Below are 20,774 nucleotides of genomic sequence, written 5' to 3'. Positions count from 1 at the left end.
GTAAAAAGAAGGTCCCGGGTAATGTGAGGCCCTTGCAGGACGCAATGGGAAACTTGGTCATTACACCAGACGGCAAAGCTAACATGTTCAATGATTTCTTTGCCTCCGTCTTCCTAAGTAGGGACCAGAACAGCCACCTCCCTGCTGGGCCCCCCTCGGGCCCCGGGGGAGGCACACCTGGGCCACGGGTTAGCGAGGATTTAGTTAGGGATCTTCTGGAGGGGTTGGACGTATTCAAGTTAGCTGGTCCGGATGATCTCCACCCTAGAATTCTAAAGGAACTGGCCGAGGTCATTGCAAGTCCCCTGGCACGGCTTTACGAGCACTCGTGGTGCTCTGGTGAGGTATCGGAGGACTGGAAGAGGGCCAACATGGTCCCCATCTTCAAAAAAGCAGGAAGGAGTACCCAGGAAACTATAGGCTGGTTAGTCTTACCTCGATCCTAGGCAAGCTGTTCAAGAAAATTATGCTGGCACGCGTCCAGGAGGGGCCAGCAGGGGACTGCATGCTTAGGGGCATCCAACATGGGTTCATCAGTGACAGGTCCTGTCAGACCAACCTGGTGGCCTTTTATGATTAGATTACCAGATCATTAGATGCAGGGGTAGCAGTGGATATAGTCTTCCTGAACTTCCAGAAGGCTTTCAACACTGTCTCTCACCCCATTCTCATTAAGAAACTGGGAGGGCTGTGGTGTAGACACCCACACAGTCAAATGGGTCGCCAACTGGTTGGTGGGCCGCACCCAGAGGGTGGTAGTGGATGGGTCCTTCTCAACCTGGAAGGACGTGGGCAGTGGGGATCCGCAGGGCTCGGTCCTCGGGCCCGCATTGTTCAACATCTTCATCAGTGACTTGGACGAGGGGGTAAAAAGCACCCTGTTCAAATTTGCTGATGACACTAAGATGTGGGGGTACATGGGCACACTGGAAGGATGCAACAGGCTACAATCAGACCTAGACAGGTTACAAGGGTGGGCGGACAAGAATAGGATGGGTTTCAACACAGACAAGTGCAAGGTGATGCACCTCGGGAGGAACAACCAGCACCATACCTACAGGTTAGGGAACTCCCCTCTTGTCAGCACAGAGGTGGAAAAGGATCTGGGGGTCATCATTGACTCCAAGATGAACATGGGCCGGCCGTGTGGGGAGGCAGTTAGGAAGGCCAACCGCACCTTGTCATGCATCCACAGATGCATCTCAAGCAAGTCCAAAGAGGTGATCCTCCCCCTGTATGCAGCACTGGTCAGACTGCAGTTGGAGTACTGAATCCAGTTCTGGGTGCCAGACTTCAAGAGGGATGTCAACAGTATGGAAAGGGTCCAGAGGAGGGCCACTTGTATGATCAGGGGACAGCAGGGCAGGCCCTATGAGGAGAGGCTACGGGACCTGAACCTGTTCAGCCTCCAAAAGAGAAGGCTGAGGGGGGATCTTGTGGGCAGTTATAAACTAGTCAGGGGGGATCAGTAGGCATTGGGGGAGTCACTGTTCCCCCGAGCACCGCCAGGGGTGACCAGGAATAATGGTCACAAGCTGGCAGAGGGTAGGTTTAGGGTAGATATCAGGAGGCGCTACTTCACGGTGAGAGCGGCTAGGGTCTGCAACCAACTTCCAAGAGAAGTGGTGCAGGCCCCTACCCTGGGGGTGTTTAAGAGGAGGTTAGATGAACATCTTGCTGAGGTCGTTTGACCCTAGTATTCTTTCCTGCCATGGCAGGGGGTCGGACTAGGTGATCTGCTCAGGTCCCTTCCGACCCTAGAAACTATGAAGAATAAGGGGTCACTAACCTACTATACAGAGAGCTCACTGGTATATTTAGAAAAACAGGATGATTTTCTCTTTTGAGAAGAATTTTTCTTTTTCAGGGCTTTCATTTTCTGGCCAACAGTGTAACCAGCAGGATTTGTGTACAATAGTTCTACTTCCTCTTTAAAGGTAGACAGCGCAAAGGATTTCTCATATGTTAAGATCAAAGAATAATAGTTATTTTCAGAGTTAAAAAAAATAAAAACAGATATTTCTTCTGGAAAGGATAGCATCAATAAAAAAAAAAGAATACCTTTCTCAGTAGTAGTGGGGGAAGAGGTAGAGAGGAGAGAGAGGTCAAATGGTTGGTCACTTTGCTTCCAACAAATTAGTTTTGAGTCCTTCTTTACCAGCAAAAAGTAAGCGTAGCTCTTTCCAGGCAGATACCATTTCTTCAAAAAAGCAAACAATCCCTCCTACATGTCATTCCAAGGAGCAATAGAATAGATAATAGACTTTTCCTCTTAACCTGGGAACTTCTAGTCCCTGGAAAAATCATGGAGCAGGTCCTCAAGGAATCCATTTCTTAGCACTTGGAGGAGAAGAAGGTGATTAGGAGCAGTCAACATGGACTTACCAAGGACAAGTCATGCCTGACCAACCTGATTTCCCTTCTATGATGAATGATTGACTCTGTGGATGCAGGAAGAGCAGTGGTTGTGATATACCTTGACTTTAGCAAGGCTTTTGATATGGTCTCCCACAATATTCTCTCAAGCAAGTTAAGTAAGTTTGAAAGCATGGTCTGTAAGGTGGATAGAAGGCTGGCTGGCTCATCAGGCTCAGAGAGTAGCATTCAATGGGTTGATGACTAGTTGACAGCCAGTATCAAGTGGAATGTTCCACAAGTCAGTCCAAGGGCTGGTTTTCTTCAATATCTTCATCAATGACTAGAAGATGGGATGGACTGCACCCTCAGCAAGTTTGCAGATGACACTAAGCTGGAGAGAGTAGTAGATATGCAGAGGATAGGGCTAAGATTTAGAGAGACATCAATACATTGTAGAACTAGAGCAAAAGAAATCTCATGGGGTTCAATATGGACAACTGCAAAGTCCTGCATTTAGGATGGACCAATCTCATACACCATTACAGGCTGGGGACCAACTGGCTAAGCAACAGTGTGCCCTGTAGAAAAGGACCTAAGGGTTACAGTGGAAAATAAGCTGAGTAGAAGCCAAGAGTGTTCCCTTCTTGTGAAGAAGGGTCATGACATACTTAGCTGCATGGGTAGAAGCACTGCCAGCAGATCAAGGGAAGAATCACAGAATCATAGAAAATTAAGATTAGAAAGGAGATCAGGCAATCATCTAGTCCAAAGCCCTGCTCAAAGTAGGACCATCCCCAACTATATCATCCTAACCAAGGCTTTCTCTAGCCAGGTTTTAAAAATCTCCAAGGATGTAGATTGTACAATCTCTCTGGGTAACTGTCCCAGTGCTTTACTACCTTCCTAGTGATAATTTTTTGCCTAACGTCTAACCTAAACTTCTCTTGCTGCAAATTGAAATCATTGCTCCTTGTTTTGTTATCTGCCACCGCTGAGAATGATCTTGCTCCATCTTCTTTGGAACCCTCCTTTAGATAGTTGAAGGCTGCTATTAAATTGCCCCTCAGTCTTCTCTTCTCCAAACTAAATATGCCCAGTTCTCCTCAGAAGTCATGTGCCCAAGCCCCCTAACCATTTTTATTGTCCTCTGCTGGACTCTCTCCAATTTGTCTATATCCTTTCTGTAATGGGGCCCCAAAACTGGACACAGTACTCCAGATGTTGCCTCACCAGTGCTGAATAGAGGGAACTAATTACTTCCCTCAATTTGCTGGCAACACTCCTATTGATGCAGCCCAGTATGCTGTTAGGCTTCTTTGCAATTGCCCAATATGGGCCATGTGTTTTATGGGCATGCTCAGCATGGGCTGCATTCAATCAACTTCATAGCTGGTTTTCATGACTGAGCACATGCCGCTTCTAGCATCAGATTAATAACAGACTATTTTTGAGAACTCACAGTGTGTGTGTGTGTGTGTGTGGGGGGTGCTGATATGCAAATATAAGATGAGGGACTTTTTCTCCTATGCTGATGGGGATGGGGGGGACTTGCTTGTATTTGAGTAAATATAGTAGTTTACAGGTTATCACAGGAAAAAAGTAGAAAAAGCTGGAATTTCTAGCCTAAACAACAGACACAAATGGAGAAATTATGGTGGAAAAAGGCAAATAATTTCTATTCATACATCTTAAGTAAAAGCAAAAGGGAATGCAGAACTTTTGCCTTTCTAAAAGAGGTTTGTAATTTTATTATTATTTTGAAGTTGTTAATAATATTAATTACCAAGATCCTTTCAAAGGATTTAAAAAGACTCTCAGGCTCTTACACACCAAGGCAGTCATTTATTTCCACTATGCAGAAGAGGAAAAATGCTATGGGTATGTTATCTTCATTAGACTTTGCCTAAAAGGTTGGCACTCATTTTTATTAATGTTTTTAGTTACCCAGAAATTAAGTCTATGAAACACACAGGCTATTTTTTTTCTTAAAATAAAAAGATGGAAACCATAGTAAAATCTATTTTAAATACTCTCATGGATTAACCTTCAATTACATAATTTTTTTTCTAGTGTTGTGCACATGAAGTGGTCCATTAGAAAAAGTACAAAAATATGATTATGGGTAATGATGATGGATATAATAATGATACTCAGTATTTATCACTTGATATTTTCCAAGCACAAACATTAACTAATTGGGGCATAAAAAGCCATAACATAACACGATTTACTTAGTGACAACAGCTTTTTAATTATTAATTGTATAAAAGAAAAATGAATTTATTTCTGCTTCATATTGCTTCTTTCCATAATTTTGTATTCAATATCCTTTCCTTAATACTGCTTCCAAAAGCCTTAGTGTTTTCAGTCCTCTTTAAGAATTTATCTGCAATTCCGTAATAACAAGGACTTTTGAGAGGGTGTTATATTGTAGAGTATTCTTCACTAATTAAGAGCACTAATAAGTTTGTCATCCCAGGAAAACTAAAAGTTGTTTTTAACCACTTTTGTATCAAAATACAATTTTTCTTAGTGCTATCTTTATGTCAATGCTAAGCAGTGTTGAGTTAATTTTTTGTGATATACGGTTGATATAGAACAATACAAGGAGTGAAATGGAGTAATTATTCTGGTGTGAAAACAGATAACACCCTTTACATATATATAGCAAATATACATTCTTCATACTCTATTAATATCAGGGTTTATCAACTAACCAGTGGGTATATATAACCACAGCAAACAACTGTGCAGGACAGTTGAGGTGCTCCAGCTATTCATTACAGCTTTTTCTTGAAATGGAACCACTCAGTTGATTAGCAGAAGATCATCAGTGGTTCCACACAGCAGAAAAAGCAGCAGCTTGTCTTTCATTTGGCAACCCATTGCCAGCTAAGAACTTGCAAAACACCTGGATTAGGATTATCATAGAATATTAGGAAAGAAGGGTTAGAAGACACCTCACAAGCTCATCTAGTCCAGCCCTTTGAGCAAGGCAAGATGACAGCTGACTAAACCACCCCTGCCAAATGTCTGTCTAACTTGCTCTTGAAAATTACCAAGGATGGTAATTCCACAACTTCTCTATATAGCCTATCCTAATGCCTGACCAGCACTCAGAGTCAGAAAGTTCCTCCTAATCATCAGCCTAAATTTTCCCTGCTTCATCTTGAGGCCATTGTTCCTAGTCCCATTCCCTGTGGCTGCATAGAATATGCCACCTCTATCCTCTTTGTATATCCAGTCATTTTGTTGACTGTGCTGGACTCTTTCCAATCTGAACATCTCCTTCTGGAAGTGTGGGGCGCAAAACAAGACACGGTACTTCAGGTGACGCCTCATCAGTGTTGAAGCAAGTGGAAGAATCAGTCCCCTTGATAGGGAAGTGAAACTCCCATTACAATGGCCCAGTATACCCGTCTACCTGCCTGCCTTTTTTCAACAAGATCATACTCATATTCAGCTTATGGTCTACTATAACCCTCAGGTACTAGCAAGTTTTTCCCCAGTTTGCATTTGTGCATACAACTATTCCATTCCATGTGCAGTATTTTGCACTTGGCCTTGTTGAATCTCACCTCGTCAATTGTGGACCATTTTTTCCAGTCTATACAGGTTATTCCAGATCCTAGCCCTACCCTGCAGAGCATCTGCAACTCCACACAATTTGCTATCATCTGCAAATTTCTTAATGTAAACTCAATCCCATCATCCAAATCTTTAATGAAGATGATGAACAATATGGGATTCAGGACAAACCTTTGGGGATCCCCACTTAATACCTCCTTCCAAGCAGACATTGTACCATTGATGACTACTCCTTGAGCATGATAATCCAACCAGTTATATATCTATCTCACAATCCTTTTGTCTAGTATGTGCTTCCATTTAATAGAAATGTTGTAGAAGACAGTGTCAAAAGCTTTGCCAAAGTCAAGATTTATCACATGCACTCCTCTAACCTCATCCACAGAGCTGTCATCTTATCGTAGAAAGAAATCAGGCTGGCCAGGGATGACTTGCTCTTGGTGAATCCATGCTGGCTCTTCCTGATCACCTGATTCCTCCTGATCACCTTGTTCTCAACTAGGTGCTTCACGATCGATTTCTGGAGGAGCTGCTCCATCATCTTTCCAGGGACTGAGGTTAGGCTGGCTGGTCTCTAATTTCCTGGATCCTTCTTTTTTCATTTCTTAAAAATGAGCATTACATTTTCCCTCTTGCTGTCATCTGGGACCTTATTATGACTATGAGTTCTCAAAAAGGATAGCCAAAGGCTCCAACATTTCCTCATCCAATTCCTTCAGTACTCTAGCATCCATCCCATCTCGCTGTATTGACTTGAAAGCATCTAGCTTCTCTAAGTAGTCCCTAACTTGTTCTTACATTATTCTGGGTTGTTTGTATCCTTCCCTATCTTTGCTGCCAACTGAATTCATCATGTGATACCTGCCACTACTTTTGAAGGATGAAGTTAAAAAAAGCATTAAATATTTCAACTGTCTCTGTATCATCCATAACTAGATACCCTTCAGCATTCTGTAAGGGACCTATGGTTTCACTGTTTTACTTGTGAAATCCCTTTTTGTTGCCTTCTATGTCTTTTGACAGTTGCATTTGAAATCATGCCTTTGCCTTTCTAATTTTTTTCTCTGCACGCCAGCGTTGTACTCTTATTCTCTTTCTTATAACCAAGTTTTCACTCTTTATAGGATTCCTTTGTGAGTTTTAACTTATTGAAGAGATTGCTGTCTAGCTAAGCTGGTCTTCTGTTGCATTTCCCATTCTTCCATGACATCAGGTAGCTTGCTCCTGCACCCTTAGAAAGGCCCCCTTAAAGTACAGTCAATACTCCTTGCCTCCCTCAAACTTCCCTCCCAGGGGATCTTGTTCACCAGTTCCCAGAGTCTGTTAAATTCTGAGGTATGTTATAAACATGGGACTTGATTTGAATCTTAGATTTATGGTTATTTCCTCTAAGTTTATTGTGGATAAAATGATAAAAATAACCATATGAAATGAAAATACATGATGTGTAATATTTTATCAGCATCCAAAGCTCCATATTCAATATTTAGAAAAAAAATAATTTTAATGAAGTGTGTAATCCCACTGAGATCCATGGTTTTTATTGGGTTTCCAGTAAATTGTTTAAATTTGCCCAAAGTGATATATCTTCATTGCCATTGGAAAATTGTATTCCCTCAATTCATTCCTACTGTTTTAATAATTTGCTCCCACACTACCCCAAAATCACTAGCTGCTAGTGAGAAGCCAGGTTGTTATTTAAACTACTATCCTTCCCTAAGCAATGTGTGCGTGCATAGATTTCATAGACATTAGGGCTGGAAGAAGCCTCGAAAGATCATTGAGTCCAGCCCCCCGCCCAAAGAGCAGGAAGTCAGCTGGGGTCATAGGATCCCAGCAAGATAAGCATCCAATTTACTCTTGAAGGTGTTCAATGTAGGTGCTTGAACCACCTCCAATGGCAGGCTGTTCCAGACCTTGGGGGCTCGGACAGTAAAGAAATTCTTCCTTATGTGCAGCCTGAAACGGTCTTACAGTAGTTTATAACCATTAGACCTCATCATCCCTTGGGGTGCTCTGGTGAACAAACGTTCCCCAGATCCTGGTGGTCACCCCTGATAAACTTATAGGTGGCCATCAGATCACCCTGAACCTGCACTTTTCCAGGCTAAAGAGCCCCATGGCTCTCAACCTGTCATCGCAACCTGACCTCTGATCATGTGCATGGCTCTTCTCTGGACTCCCTCAAGCTCCTCCACATCCTTTTTGAATTGTGGAGCCCAAAACTGGACGCAGTACTCCAGCTGCGGCCTCACCAAGGCCGAGTACAAGGGGATAATGAAGTCCCAGAATTTGCTCGAGAAGCATCTATGGATGCACGCCAGCATTTTGGTCACTTTACTAGCCGCAGCATCGCATTGGAGGCTCATGTTCTTCTTGTGGTCAATGATGACCCCCAAGTCTTTTTCTTCTGTAGTGCTAACCAATGTAGCATTGCCGAGCCTATAAGGGTGCTGCAGGTTTTTCCTCCCAAGGTGGAGAACCTTGCATTTATCGGTGTTAAACAGCATGAGGTTCTCGTCTGCCCATTTGCTGAGCTTGTCCAGGTCAGCCTGGATCACCCGCCTATCTTCTGGCGTGGATGCTTTGCCCCAAAGTTTGGTATCATCAGCGAACTTGGCCAGTCCACTTCTGACTCCAATGTCCACATCATTAATGAAGATGTTGAGTAATATAGGTCCAAGGACAGAGCCTTGGGTGACCCCACTGGTTACAGGGCACCATGACGATTGACTTCCGTCAATTACTACTCTCTGGGTCTGACCACGGAGCCAATTTCCAAGCGAGTGGATCGTGGTGGACCCAAGGCCACAACTGGCCAGTTTTGCCAAGCGGTGATCATGGGATACCAGATTGAAGGGTTTTTTGAAGTCAAGATATATGACATCAATCTCTTCTCCCTTGTCCAGGTGATAGGTCACCTGGCTGTAGAAGGAAATGATATTGGTCAAGCAAGGCCTACCTGCAACAAACCCGTGTTGGCTCTCCGTCAGGATGTTGGCGTCAGCCAGTCCATGAAGGATGGCCTCTTTAATAAACTTTTCTAAGATCTTCCCCAGGAAAGAAGTCAGGTTGATGGTCCTGTAGTTTGCCAGATCCACTTTCCTCCCTTTCTTGGAGATAGGCACCACACTGGCCTTCCAATCTTCAAGCACTACACCAGAGCACCAGGAGGTCTCAAAGATCTGTGCCAGAGGCTGGGCTATGATGCTCACCAGTTTGTTGAGTACTCTGGGGTGTAGATTGTCAGGGCCAACTGACTTGAAGGTATCCAACCTCTCATGGTGTTCCTTTATAAGGTCAGCACTGATGGAAGGCAGGGGTCTCCCTCGCCCCGCCCAGGCCCCTACTTGGCCCAGTCCCCCAGGAAGAGAGAGAGGTAGGGGAAGGGTACTTACCAGTCCCTCTCCAGTGGGTAGGGCCCCCCAAATCCCAGGCAGGGCCCCCCTAGCCTGAGAGCAGCTTCCTCGATGGTGGGCCCACTGCACATGCACGTAGTTTAAAAGGGCCCGCCAACAGCAAAACAGTCTTAGTTAGGCTCCAGGAGCCTCTTTTTCACTTTTGAGTGAAAACAAAACCTAATTTACTTGCTTCAAATATGCTCGAAGCAAGTGGTGCGCGCGCGCATGTGTGTGTATATATATACATACATATATACACACACATATATGTGTGTGTATATATATATATATATATATATATATATATATAAAAAGAGAGAGAGAGAGAGGAAAATGTGTGTCAGAAATAACTGGTAGTTATTAATTCTATATAGTAACAGTTCTGTTACAGATGGCATCAGGATCTAGATTACTGTGCGCTTCAGAACAAACTTTTCTTAATGATTGATTGTCAAGGTAGAGGAGTGCATCATAGACATTTATTGCTATCGTGTACACATGTTAGCTTGAAAACAGTGGGGTAATCATGGAACCATTAAAATAAATACTGGCATGTAATCACAGGATCTTGTAGTATAACAACTTTATGGTCTGTGACTATAAAAAGATGTATATTACTTGTTCATCTAAACCCCGTATCTACTAACAATCAATAAAACCATGTCTGTCCAGAGACTGAGCATATTCCAGGCCAATGAAACTTATTTACCTGCTCAGATCTGATCCTGGTAGGTACTGAGAAAAACGGGAATGAAGTAGTGGGATTAATCGGAGATCACACCACCTCTTCTCCCACCTAAGTCCTGGGGATGTTGGCCATGATGAACATGATAATGTATCCTGAAAGAGATTTCAAACATGTCTGAGTGATTAGCCTGTATCATAAGCATGACAGACAGACAGACTTCCTTGAAGTATTTGTTGCACAATTCAGTATTAAATAATCTTCCCTGAAATTCTATTGTCAGTTTGTAGCTGGTACTGACAATTCTAAGCTTCTCTTTTGCACCTTTGAGTGAAAACAAAAGCTAATTTACTTGCTTCAAATATGCTCGAAGGAAGTGTAAACCACTGCGAACACGACAATCAATTCTCTATAATTGTTAACTGAACTGCATATTACAAACCGGGGCGGCAGGGAGGGTGTGTGGAGATTCTTCAAAATGAATCACGTTATTACAATAAAAAGTCAGGGATACAGTAGAATATTTTAGAATGATGAATATATTTTCAATGCCACACTTGGAGCTTTTTCATGGGGCTCTCCATAAATATTTTGAAATTATGACATTTAACTTGTAATTGCTTCAGTGCTAAGTATTAGTGTCTTCTTCTTTAGTGAGTCACTACCTTCCTTGTTTATACAGATAAACCAAATAAAAGCTTTCTAATACATCATCCCTTGGCCTATACAATACAAGACAATTTATCTCACTAAAGCACTCTGAGGCAGTCCTCTGCAACAGCATGTTCTCGGTCGAATTCCAAGTTTCTACTCTCAGTCCTTCTAAGACGATATTTGAGAAATAATGAAAAATCCTTCTGGACAACATGCTTTCTTATTAGAAGCTTGTGCAGGGTCTAGCATGAAAGGATACACTCTCATTACTGGAATAACTACTAATAATTTATTTAAGCTAGTAGAGGGGGAAGTATATTCTTTCCCACTTTCATTAAGAAAGCTCCACTAATTGCTTTAAGAAAAAATATTCACTTAAGATGAGATAACAGGTGAAATCCCATACCCATAAAAAGAAATGCCATTGACTTCAGGGGGACTAGGATTACACCATTCACCTGGAAACATTTATACAATATTAACTATACCTAACAGCTATTAACTAATAGCATATCACTTGATCACACAATATTTTTAAATTTTACCCAGAACATAAGACCATAAGAAGTACATAATAGGTCAAACCAATGCTCTATCTTGCCCAGTATTCTGTCTCCAACAGTGACAGGAGTGGATGGTTAAGAGAGAAAGAGCATTGAACTGGATATCTCTAGAATGATCCATCTGCTATTCCTGGCATCCACCATGTATTGGATTAGATATGCCAGAGGAAACATTTCCAACCATTATGTTCCATAGCCATTAACAGATCTATCCTCCATGTATCCCATCCCTTTTTGAACCTGGCTATACTATCTACCTCTACCACCATCTGCAGCAAGGAATTCTACAAGTTAACCACACATTGCATAAAAAAGTACTTTCTCTTGTTAGTTTTAAACCTGTCACCTACTAATTTCAGGGGTGCCCCCTGGTTCTAGTATTCTGTTACTTGATTAACAACAGTTTCCTGTTCACTCAGTCCACACCCTTCATGATTTTATAGATCCCTGCCATCTTCCCCCTCAGCTTTCTCCTTTCGGTTCATACCCTGATCCTGCCTCCTGTGGCTGAAAGGCTGGATCTGATGCAGGGCTGGAGTGATTGCCCAGCCAGGCTGAGGGGTTGAAAGCCAGGGTGTAAAGGGAAAACCTCCTCCTGCAGAGGGTCCCCCACACTGTGCAGACCCCAGTTGGGAGGGGAGGCAGGGCTAGGGGCTCTGTTCCCCCCTGCTCCCACAGCTGAGATGCCAGGTCTGGTGTGAGGGTGGGCCTGTGGGGGGAAGTACCTTGATTGTGAGGGTCCCTCTGTGCAGATCCTAGCTAGGCGGGCTGGGCCAGGGTCTCTGTTCTCCCTTCCCTGCCCCCAGCCACCAGTTCTGGAAACCTTGGGTTTGGCACAGGGAGGGTCTGCAGTTACAGCAGGGGGTTAGGGCTGTTTGTCTGATAGCCAGTCATGGATGGCTCTGCTCAGCTGGACTTGGCTGCCTTTGGCGATGTCCAGAAGGGTGGGAGATGTGTGGGAGCCACCTTCTGGACTGGCAAGAGCAGGCATTTGCTTCCCTCCCCACCCTTACTCCCCCAGCAAAGGACAAATGTGAATTACATTTACTCTTGATTAAATCTTTGTAGCTTTAAGAAACCCACAAAGGTTGGATCAATTCTTTCTCAGGCTTTTTTCCTGTCTGTACTTAGCCAAAATGAGCCTAGATCAGCAACACTTGCCATTGAATTGTTTTTATCATATCTTTGTCCTTCAATGGGAATAATAAATTCAGATGTTATGAACCTATCCTTGATTAGAAGTCTTATATTGAGGAGTAGATGATGTTTGCCAGATAGGCAAAAAGGGGCCCAAATAATTTATTAAGCAGTTGGTTAAGAAACCCCATTGTGTACAAGTGAGATGAGGAAAGCATGTTTAACTAGCTAGAATTTGTTTTCTTATTGCCCCTATGCTAGGGGGTACGAGACCCAATGTTTTGGATCATACTCAGCAAGAGCTGCACTTAAGTCATTTTCACCCTGTAAAATTTATCCCACTGGGCTTCAATCAGAAAGAAATTTAGAACAACCTCAAGGTACTCCTAGGATAAGCCCTGGATTGAAAAAGCATTGGCTAATGCCAAAGAGAGCTCTCCTGCAGTTGATGATTTGGGTTTACAACTCTGAATGAAATCTTACTTTCCTGCTTTAAAACAAATGATTTTCCTATGGTAAAATTATATTTGAAATATGGATTCCTAATCAATGCCAATCAAGATCAGCCAGAACACTTAGGGTTCAGTCATTGGTTGCATTGTAACATGGTTTTCTAAGCTTGTTGAGTTTGTTTTATATTGATTCACTAGATCATTTGGATTAGTTCTATGAGACATTTTCCTGGAGAGTCATCATTTTAAATGTGTAATTACAGTTATAAAATCCATATTCTTTTGCTAAAATGGTTAGTTTTACCTATCTTTTCTCCACAAAGACTTTTATAGAAACGAGGCTGCTCTAGGGAATTTGACTTTTCAAATTTTTGGCACTCTGGAGCTTTTATATAGAAAACTCACTCTCTGGAAAATTAAAAGGTGAATCTATTCCTTAGAGTTTTATAAGACCTAGATAGGAAGGAATCTAGTAATTGAAAGAAAATGGAACAGCAGGTAGAAATATATGGATATTAAATTATTAATTAATTGTATTATGTTTGTATATGGCAAGTAGTTGTATTTAAAATAATAAAAAGGGAAATCTTTCCATATGAAATAATCTCATTTTAATGGTTTTTTCCTCCAACATTTCTTAGTGAGATTAGAAGTAAAAGTAACAGAAAGCCTACAGAAAATTCTATTTATAATATAAATCTAGTATGTCCAGAAACACAACATTCTAGACTTTTCATGATTGAACTAATATAAAAAAAATCCTAGCTCAATTTTATAGGCACAAATGAATGACACATATAATGTAGCACCTTAGGTCGTTCTTTGAAACACTGGATTTTTAAAATTCATCTTTCACAAGTTATTACATACCACCAGCAGTCACAATCTGATCAACCAATATAAAAAAACGTTAACTACAGTGGGTTGTAAAATATATATTTAAAATAAAATGTTACTATTTCACTCTCAAATAGCATTTCATAGTGGGACACAGCAGACTTATTCCATAAAATGGCTGATCCAGGCTAGATAGCAGCACTATGGAAAAGAACTTGGGAGACTTGGTAGATTACAGATTCAGTACTAGTCTGCAGTGTGATGCAGCCACAGAAAAGGTGAATGCAGTTTTGGGATGCATCAATAAAAGCATTTGGTGCAGTACACAAGAGGTGATAATGCCTCTACTTGGCGCTGGGTAGACCTCATCTGGAGTACTGTGTGTAGTTCTGCGCGCTGCATTTTAAAAAGGATGTAACAAAGTTAGAGAGTGTCCAGAGATGGGCAACAAAGATGATCAGAGGTTTGGAAGGCAAGTCATATGAGGAGAGGTTGAAGGAGCTAGGCATGTTCAGCTTGTGGAAAAGGAACTTAAGAGGGGACATGAAAGCAGTGTTCAAATACTTGAAGGTCTGCCAGAAAGAAGAGAGAAATCACTTTTTCTTTCTTGCTGCAGAGAGAAGGGCATTCACCAATAGCTTAAAGTTGCAGCAAAGGAAGTTTAAATTGGATATCTGGAAAAACTTCTGCAATGTTAGAATAGCGAAGCAGTGGAATGGACTGCCTAGGTAAACTGTAGACTGTCCATTACTGAAGGTGTTAAAAAAGCTGTTGAACAGCTACTGGTAGGGGAAGATCTAGGTGTAGATACGCCTATGTTCGACTATGGGTATTTCCAATGCTTCTTGGCTTTGTTGGTTGCCCCCACACCTCCCTTTCTGCTACATGTGTCAGGGTGCTTTTAAACCTTCCTCAGAGGCACTGGGTGTTGGCTAAAGACAAGGCCTGGGACTTTAACTGGGATGTGCCAGAGGTTCCTAGCTAGAGGGTCTTGACCCTCAGCATCAGACCGATCACCATATCTGGGTTCAGGAAGAAATTTTACCTCATGGTTGGGTTTGTATGGACTGAGGAAGGGAGGGGGGGGTTGTCTTCCACTGTAGCAGGCAGTGTGGCCCTCAATATATGCTCAGGAGTGCCTGTGTAGACAACATTTCATAGACACAGAACACTGGCTAACATGGTTCCCCTGATTTACCTGCGGCAGTTTAGGGTCTTAAGTTTGTGTTGGTTCAGAGTGCTATGTACAGTTTAGATCATGGGTTCTGGATAATGGTTTGAAAAGGGATGATCCTGCCTCAAGCAGGAAGACTTCTGGAGGTTCCTTCCAACGCTACTTCTTTATGATACTGTGAAAGCCTCTGGCTGGCTCATTACACAGATATGCAACCAGAGTTTCTTTATAGGCATGATTAGATCAACATTATATATAATTTAATGTTATATATAATGTCTGCTGCAAGTGTGACAAATTAATTTGACATACAAAAAAATTAGAACTCTTGGTTCCAAAACTATATCTTTTATTAGACCATCTGGGAAATCGCAAGAAAATTGTCCTTTTCTGCAAGCTTTTGGGATCAAAGTCCCTTTATCAGGCTCTGGGAAAAGTATAGATGGTACAAGATGGTAAAAAGTACTGTTTATCATATTCACTAATTGAACAAGTTGATAAACTAAATACTGATACGTCACCAGGCCTGGATGGTATTCACCTGATAGATCTGAAGGAACTCAAAGGGGAAATTGCAGAACTATTGGCAATAATATGTAACCTATAGTTACAAACAGCCTCTGTACCAAAGGACTGGACGATGAATGTCCATCTTCTAAAGGGCTCCAAAGGAGATCCTGAAAACTACAGACCAGTGAGTCTCACTTCCATCCCTGAAAGTTTTTTTTTTTAAAGGAAAGCCTGCCTCCAAAATCTGCTGGAGTTTTTTGAGGCTGTTGACAAGCATGTGAACAAGGGGGGGGTCCAGTTTATATAATACATTTAGATTTTCAAAAAGCATTTAGCATGACCCATCATGAAAGACTTAAAAAACTCCATTGCCACAGGATTGGAGAGAGTGTTCTCTTGTGGATGGAGACCTGGTTAAAAGTTAGGAAGCAAAGGGTGGGACTAAACGATCACATCTGAGAATGGAGGGAGGTGAAAAGTTCTGTACCAGTACCATATTTTATTTAACATTTTCATCAAGGACCCGGAATTGGGGCTGCTCAGTGAAATCTTCACATTTGCAGATTAAAGCAAATTATTCTGGGCAGATAAGTCCCAAGGTGGTGGAGGTGAACTGCAGCACAATCTCACCAAGCTAAATAAGTGAGCAAAAAAAAAAAGCAGATGAACTTCAGATGTTGGCAAGTGCAAGGTAATGCACTGTGTGGGAGGGAGAGGGAGGGAGAGGGACCCTCAGTTATATGAACACAATTCACCAAATCATGGAATACTAGAACTAAGGGGTGTCCCTGAAATAATAGGGAGCCAAATTTAAAACTAACAAGGGAAAACAAGTTTTATGCAATGCATTGTTAATTTGTGGAATTTGTTGCTGTAGACGGTAGTGGAAGAAGATAGCTTAGGCACATTCAAAAAGGGATGGGGTAAATGAATAGAGGATAGATCTATTAATGGCTATTGAACAGAATGATTGGGCATGTTTCCTCTGGGATCTCTAATCCAATAAATAGTGGGTGCCAAGAAGGGTACTGAATAAGAAATGGACTACTCTAGAGGTATCCAGTTCAATGTTATTTTTCTAAAGCTTCTGTTACCTATCTGCTCTGTGTTCCTGAGGGAGCCCAGGCTCCCAGCTTGCTAGACTTACAAAGGACTTTTTCTATCTCCCCCACCCCCGACACACACACACCTTATTTAACCAAAACTAAGCAGAAGAAAAGTTTAATAGGCATCTCGGGTCGTATATTCCCCGGTCCCAGTATGGGAGGCCTATTTAAACTTTATTGACTAAAACTCAGTCACTGGGTTAGGGAATGCTGAGGCAAGAGACCAAGTCAGAGGGGGTATGGGCAACATTTGAACAATGGTTAAGAGTTCATCACAGCTTCCAGCCCATTGGAGCCCTGACCACAAATGCTGCAGTACTTTTCCTGGGATGACTGGGGGAAGTCCTCCCCACAACATTTATGAATACTCCAAATAATCCCTTTAAGTAAGATCTAGAAGTCATGCTAAACTGGAACTTATTCACAACAGGTAAAAATACAAAACCCCGATGCTGTAAGCATAGCTAAGCCATCTGAGAAGAAACAATGTGGTATCCCATCCAGTATATGTTCTATTCATAAGAATTTGAAGCTGGCTCCTAAGTGTCTGGTTACTCCTTAACCTTATGTTTTTCCTGGTTATTAATCAGTTGCTTGACATGTTTCAAACCACATAACTCCTTGTCACTAGAAAAGACAATTATTTACACAATTAAAAGAATGCTTTGAAGAGGCTAGACTAGGGGTATAAGAAGGTTGTAAAAGCAGCAAACAGTATGCTTCAAGAGGGAGAAATCTCTCTGACAACATCTGCCGTTGATCTCGAGAAGCTGGAAGAAACAGATCGCCTCTTTCCATCATCTGTTTAACCCTTGACAATCATGCTAAGAACTCTACCTGTCAGCAAACAACCCGAGTGCATTGGAATGGTCAGATCCCAGCTGTCACTCTCTCTCTTTCTCTTTTTCTCTCTAGGCATAGCTTTCTAAACCTATATTGTATTAGTTAAGCTTGAGCTAGGTTTTCCCAAATACTCAATTAAACCAGGGTAATATTCTAATTGTTTTTCATTGTTTTCCCTTGCATGTCTATTATTACCAGTACCATTATAAATTTCATATACTTAGTAATAAATAACTTTTATTACCAAACTAGTGGTAACCGGGTGTATTTTTCCTTTTCTACTTCCCCTTCTCCACTTGCTCTCCAGCAACGCTTCTTTTATCTAAGCCAAAGATCCCTGTGAAGCCCAGAAATACTGTGGGGTCTGCTCATCAAAAGACTATCACTACTAGGACAGTTAGGGCAAAAGATTGGGACGTGCTGAGTTTAAAGACACATAAGGGGATCAAGCTTGTATGGGCTGGTTAACCCATTTTGACTCAGACGTGCCCTAATGACCTGAATGCTGGCCCATGAGGGTGTCAGCTGGACACCCAGCCAGATTCAGAGGCATTCTGTTTACCTGTGTGCTTGTGTCTGATTGCATTTAGTTGTTACCTTAATGGACTGATTCCTGGCATATGAGGGTGCCAGCCTGTCTATGCTGATCAACCCAGCTGGGTCAGGCACGTCACGTTAATCTGTATGTATTTGTATACATGTGGTTGATTTGGTTGCTGGAGGAACCCAGCCCCATTGAACTGAGTCCTGCAAGATAGCTCCATTGGGGGTGAGGACTTGCAGAAGGGAGAGATACAGCTCCACGTAGAAACACCAGTACACAAGCAGCACATTGATAGAATTACAGAGACCCTAGGATCATATCCCTAATAAATGAGCACACCCCAAAGTGATGGGCAAATCTGGTAACACTTCCACTCCTGCCACTGATGGAGACAGGATACTAGGCTAGATGGAGCACTGGTCTGACCCAACATGGAACATTTTATGCTCTTATGTTTTAATAAATAAATGGATAAAGAAACATTTATTGGGGCCACACATGGGGTTTCAAACAATTGTTTGATTGGATTATTAATTATTCTTACCTCCTGGTTTATGATTTGCCACCAATATATTTTCTGTCTCTTTTTCAGATGAATGAAAATTATAAATAGGAGAACAACAGCCAATCAACTCCAAACAACAACCTTTTAAATTAATAATTAAATAAACACTAGGAAATGTTAGGTTTTACGTGTATTTTTACCAACTGAAAATCAATCCAAACTTCTAAACAACAAATAAGTGGGTCGTCTCAAAAACCAGTGGAGGAATATCCCCAAGGTTGTATCAGTTAAGCACTGAGACCTAATGAAGTCTGATTCATAGAGGCAGATTCTTGTGTCTCAGCAGAATCCCACTATAACCAGAGTGCAACTGACTGCAAACCTGTGGATTCTTCAGTTCAAATGATGATAATTTCTTGTAGATATAAAGCTTTTTAATATATAACTGTTATTTGCTGCACAACTTAGAATGGATTATTCATAGAGTTGTCTATGCTAAGCAGAAACTTTCACTTAATACTGTTTGATATTCATAATGTAATTGTTAAATATCACCTGTAAGGTGACAGCTATTTTTCCCCTAATAATACACTGTGTTCCTCTTCTAAAAGCCATTTTCTTACACTGCTAAGAAAGTGTACCATAATCTCCAGAGGTATTTCTGACTCAAAAATCAGAATATTTATCTGCAGATTTTCATGTTAAAATGTCAGTGTGCTATTGTTATCACTTTTGAATAGAACTTTATGCTAATTAATGACATTTTAAACACACAGACCATAACAACAGGCAAAAAGGTACTATGAAATATTCTACCTTAAAAAAAAATAAAATCAATACATTTTAATAGAAACAGGTTTTGTTTTGTTTTGTTTGTAAGAAATGACAAAGCTTCAGTTCTGGAAATAACTTGAGCAGAGATGGGGGCTGGCACATACTCCATGCTTCACAGAGGTGTTTTAAGGTGGAAAAAGAGGTTTTCAGGTAACTGAGCTGGAGAAACATTAGTTTTGTAGGCTGCCTTCTTTTGTGGAAAAATCTTGATACCTTGCCTTTTTGGTTGTTGTTAAAAATGAATATCATTTTTTATTATTTTTCCAAGGCCAGAATTTGTGAGAGAGAATATTAAAACAGATATAAAATTAATCTTGAAAATATCCTGTTTTGCATATACTGTATGAGAGAGAAAGCTAGGCAAAAAGATTTTCTGGTTCTGTGAAAATGTCTGGACATTTTAAAATTTGAAAGGCTGAAATGTTTTTGTGAATCAAAATTTTTTTTAAAAACCATTGTGGATGGAGTTAATAGAAATACACTATTATGATCATTTCAATGTATTTTGTTTTAAATTTGAACTTTTTGGCATTTGACTAGGAACTAATTTAAAACTCAAAATGAACGACTGATGTTTTTATATGAAAATCAGAATTGTAAAAAAGTTAAAATGGGATTTTTTTTACATTTTCAAAACTTCTTTAAAAAAGACTTTTAAATTCTCCTGAACCCAGAAAATGTATTAAAATGACTATTTTCTCTTAACAATATACGTTTTGATGAAGAAACATTTTTTTAGATAAAACACTTTTCAGCGCTAATCATAGATTATTTGGCAGCAGCATCCAGGTTGCTTTTAAAAGTCTTCTTAAACATACCTTGTAAGAAGTATCTCCTGCTTATATAAATAAGAATGCTTTCTAATGTTAAAATGTGTGTTTTCTCCCTATTACACTTACAGCATGTTCTTTCTTTGGCAGGAACTCTACACTCCATTGTATTTATCAACAGAAGATGCATCTTTAAAGGACAAATTAACTATGTTCCAGATATGTACAAAAGTATGTGGAAACCTTCAATCAACAACCAAATCCAGTGTTATGTAGATGACTCCATTATACTAATATCTTTAAAGATATTTACCACTTGCATTCAATTCACTAACTAATACCTAGTTATCATTAACATATAAAAGAAAGTTAACCTCTTACCGTATTGTTGGGATGGTAATTGAGATGCAAACCGCTGTCACACAGGGGAGAGGAAGTGCCACTGCTTTGGTCACTAGGGACACCTAATAAAAGTATTCATGCATATAAAGTTGTTCATTAATTCATGCTGTTAGAATTTACATTCATGTACAAATTTTTCCTAAGTACTGTTATGTTGCAAGGACTAGTTTGCTTCTTTTTTTCATTTCTGAAATATCAACAGAACAGCCCTTGACTTCCCAGCTATTCGTCGTTCAAAATTAAATTAGTGAATAATTGAGGTAAACCCAGTAATATTCCGCGTATCAGCTGTACACAATTCACACCCTGATTTTCTTGACTCTCAAACCATTGTATAGATCAGGGTTCTGGTTAGGGTTGTAGGAAAGCCATGTTCAAGTCCTGGCCCACAGGCCATTGCTGTAATTCCAG

At 40.9% G+C, this 20,774-nt stretch overlaps 1 protein-coding gene across 1 annotated transcript in view; it reads right to left on the bottom strand.

Moving 5' to 3' along the window:
• SNTG1 (syntrophin gamma 1) overlaps window positions 1-20,774 on the bottom strand; it is a 335,406-nt gene that overhangs the window by 183,811 nt on the left and 130,821 nt on the right. The window contains exons 9-10 of the mRNA XM_090037318.1: window positions 20,343-20,425; window positions 10,057-10,187 (exon numbers count right to left, since the gene is read on the bottom strand). Of these exons, the coding sequence (XP_089893444.1) occupies window positions 10,057-10,187; window positions 20,343-20,425 (214 nt within the window). The remainder of the gene's footprint in view (window positions 1-10,056; window positions 10,188-20,342; window positions 20,426-20,774) is intronic.

This window comes from Crocodylus siamensis, chromosome 3 (assembly GCF_052110815.1).
Source record: "Crocodylus siamensis isolate JL-2025a chromosome 3, ASM5211081v1, whole genome shotgun sequence".
NCBI classification, from domain to species: Eukaryota; Metazoa; Chordata; order Crocodylia; family Crocodylidae; genus Crocodylus; species Crocodylus siamensis.
The sequence above is the reverse complement of the archived record's forward strand: the minus strand, read 5'-3'. Positions and strand labels throughout refer to the sequence as shown.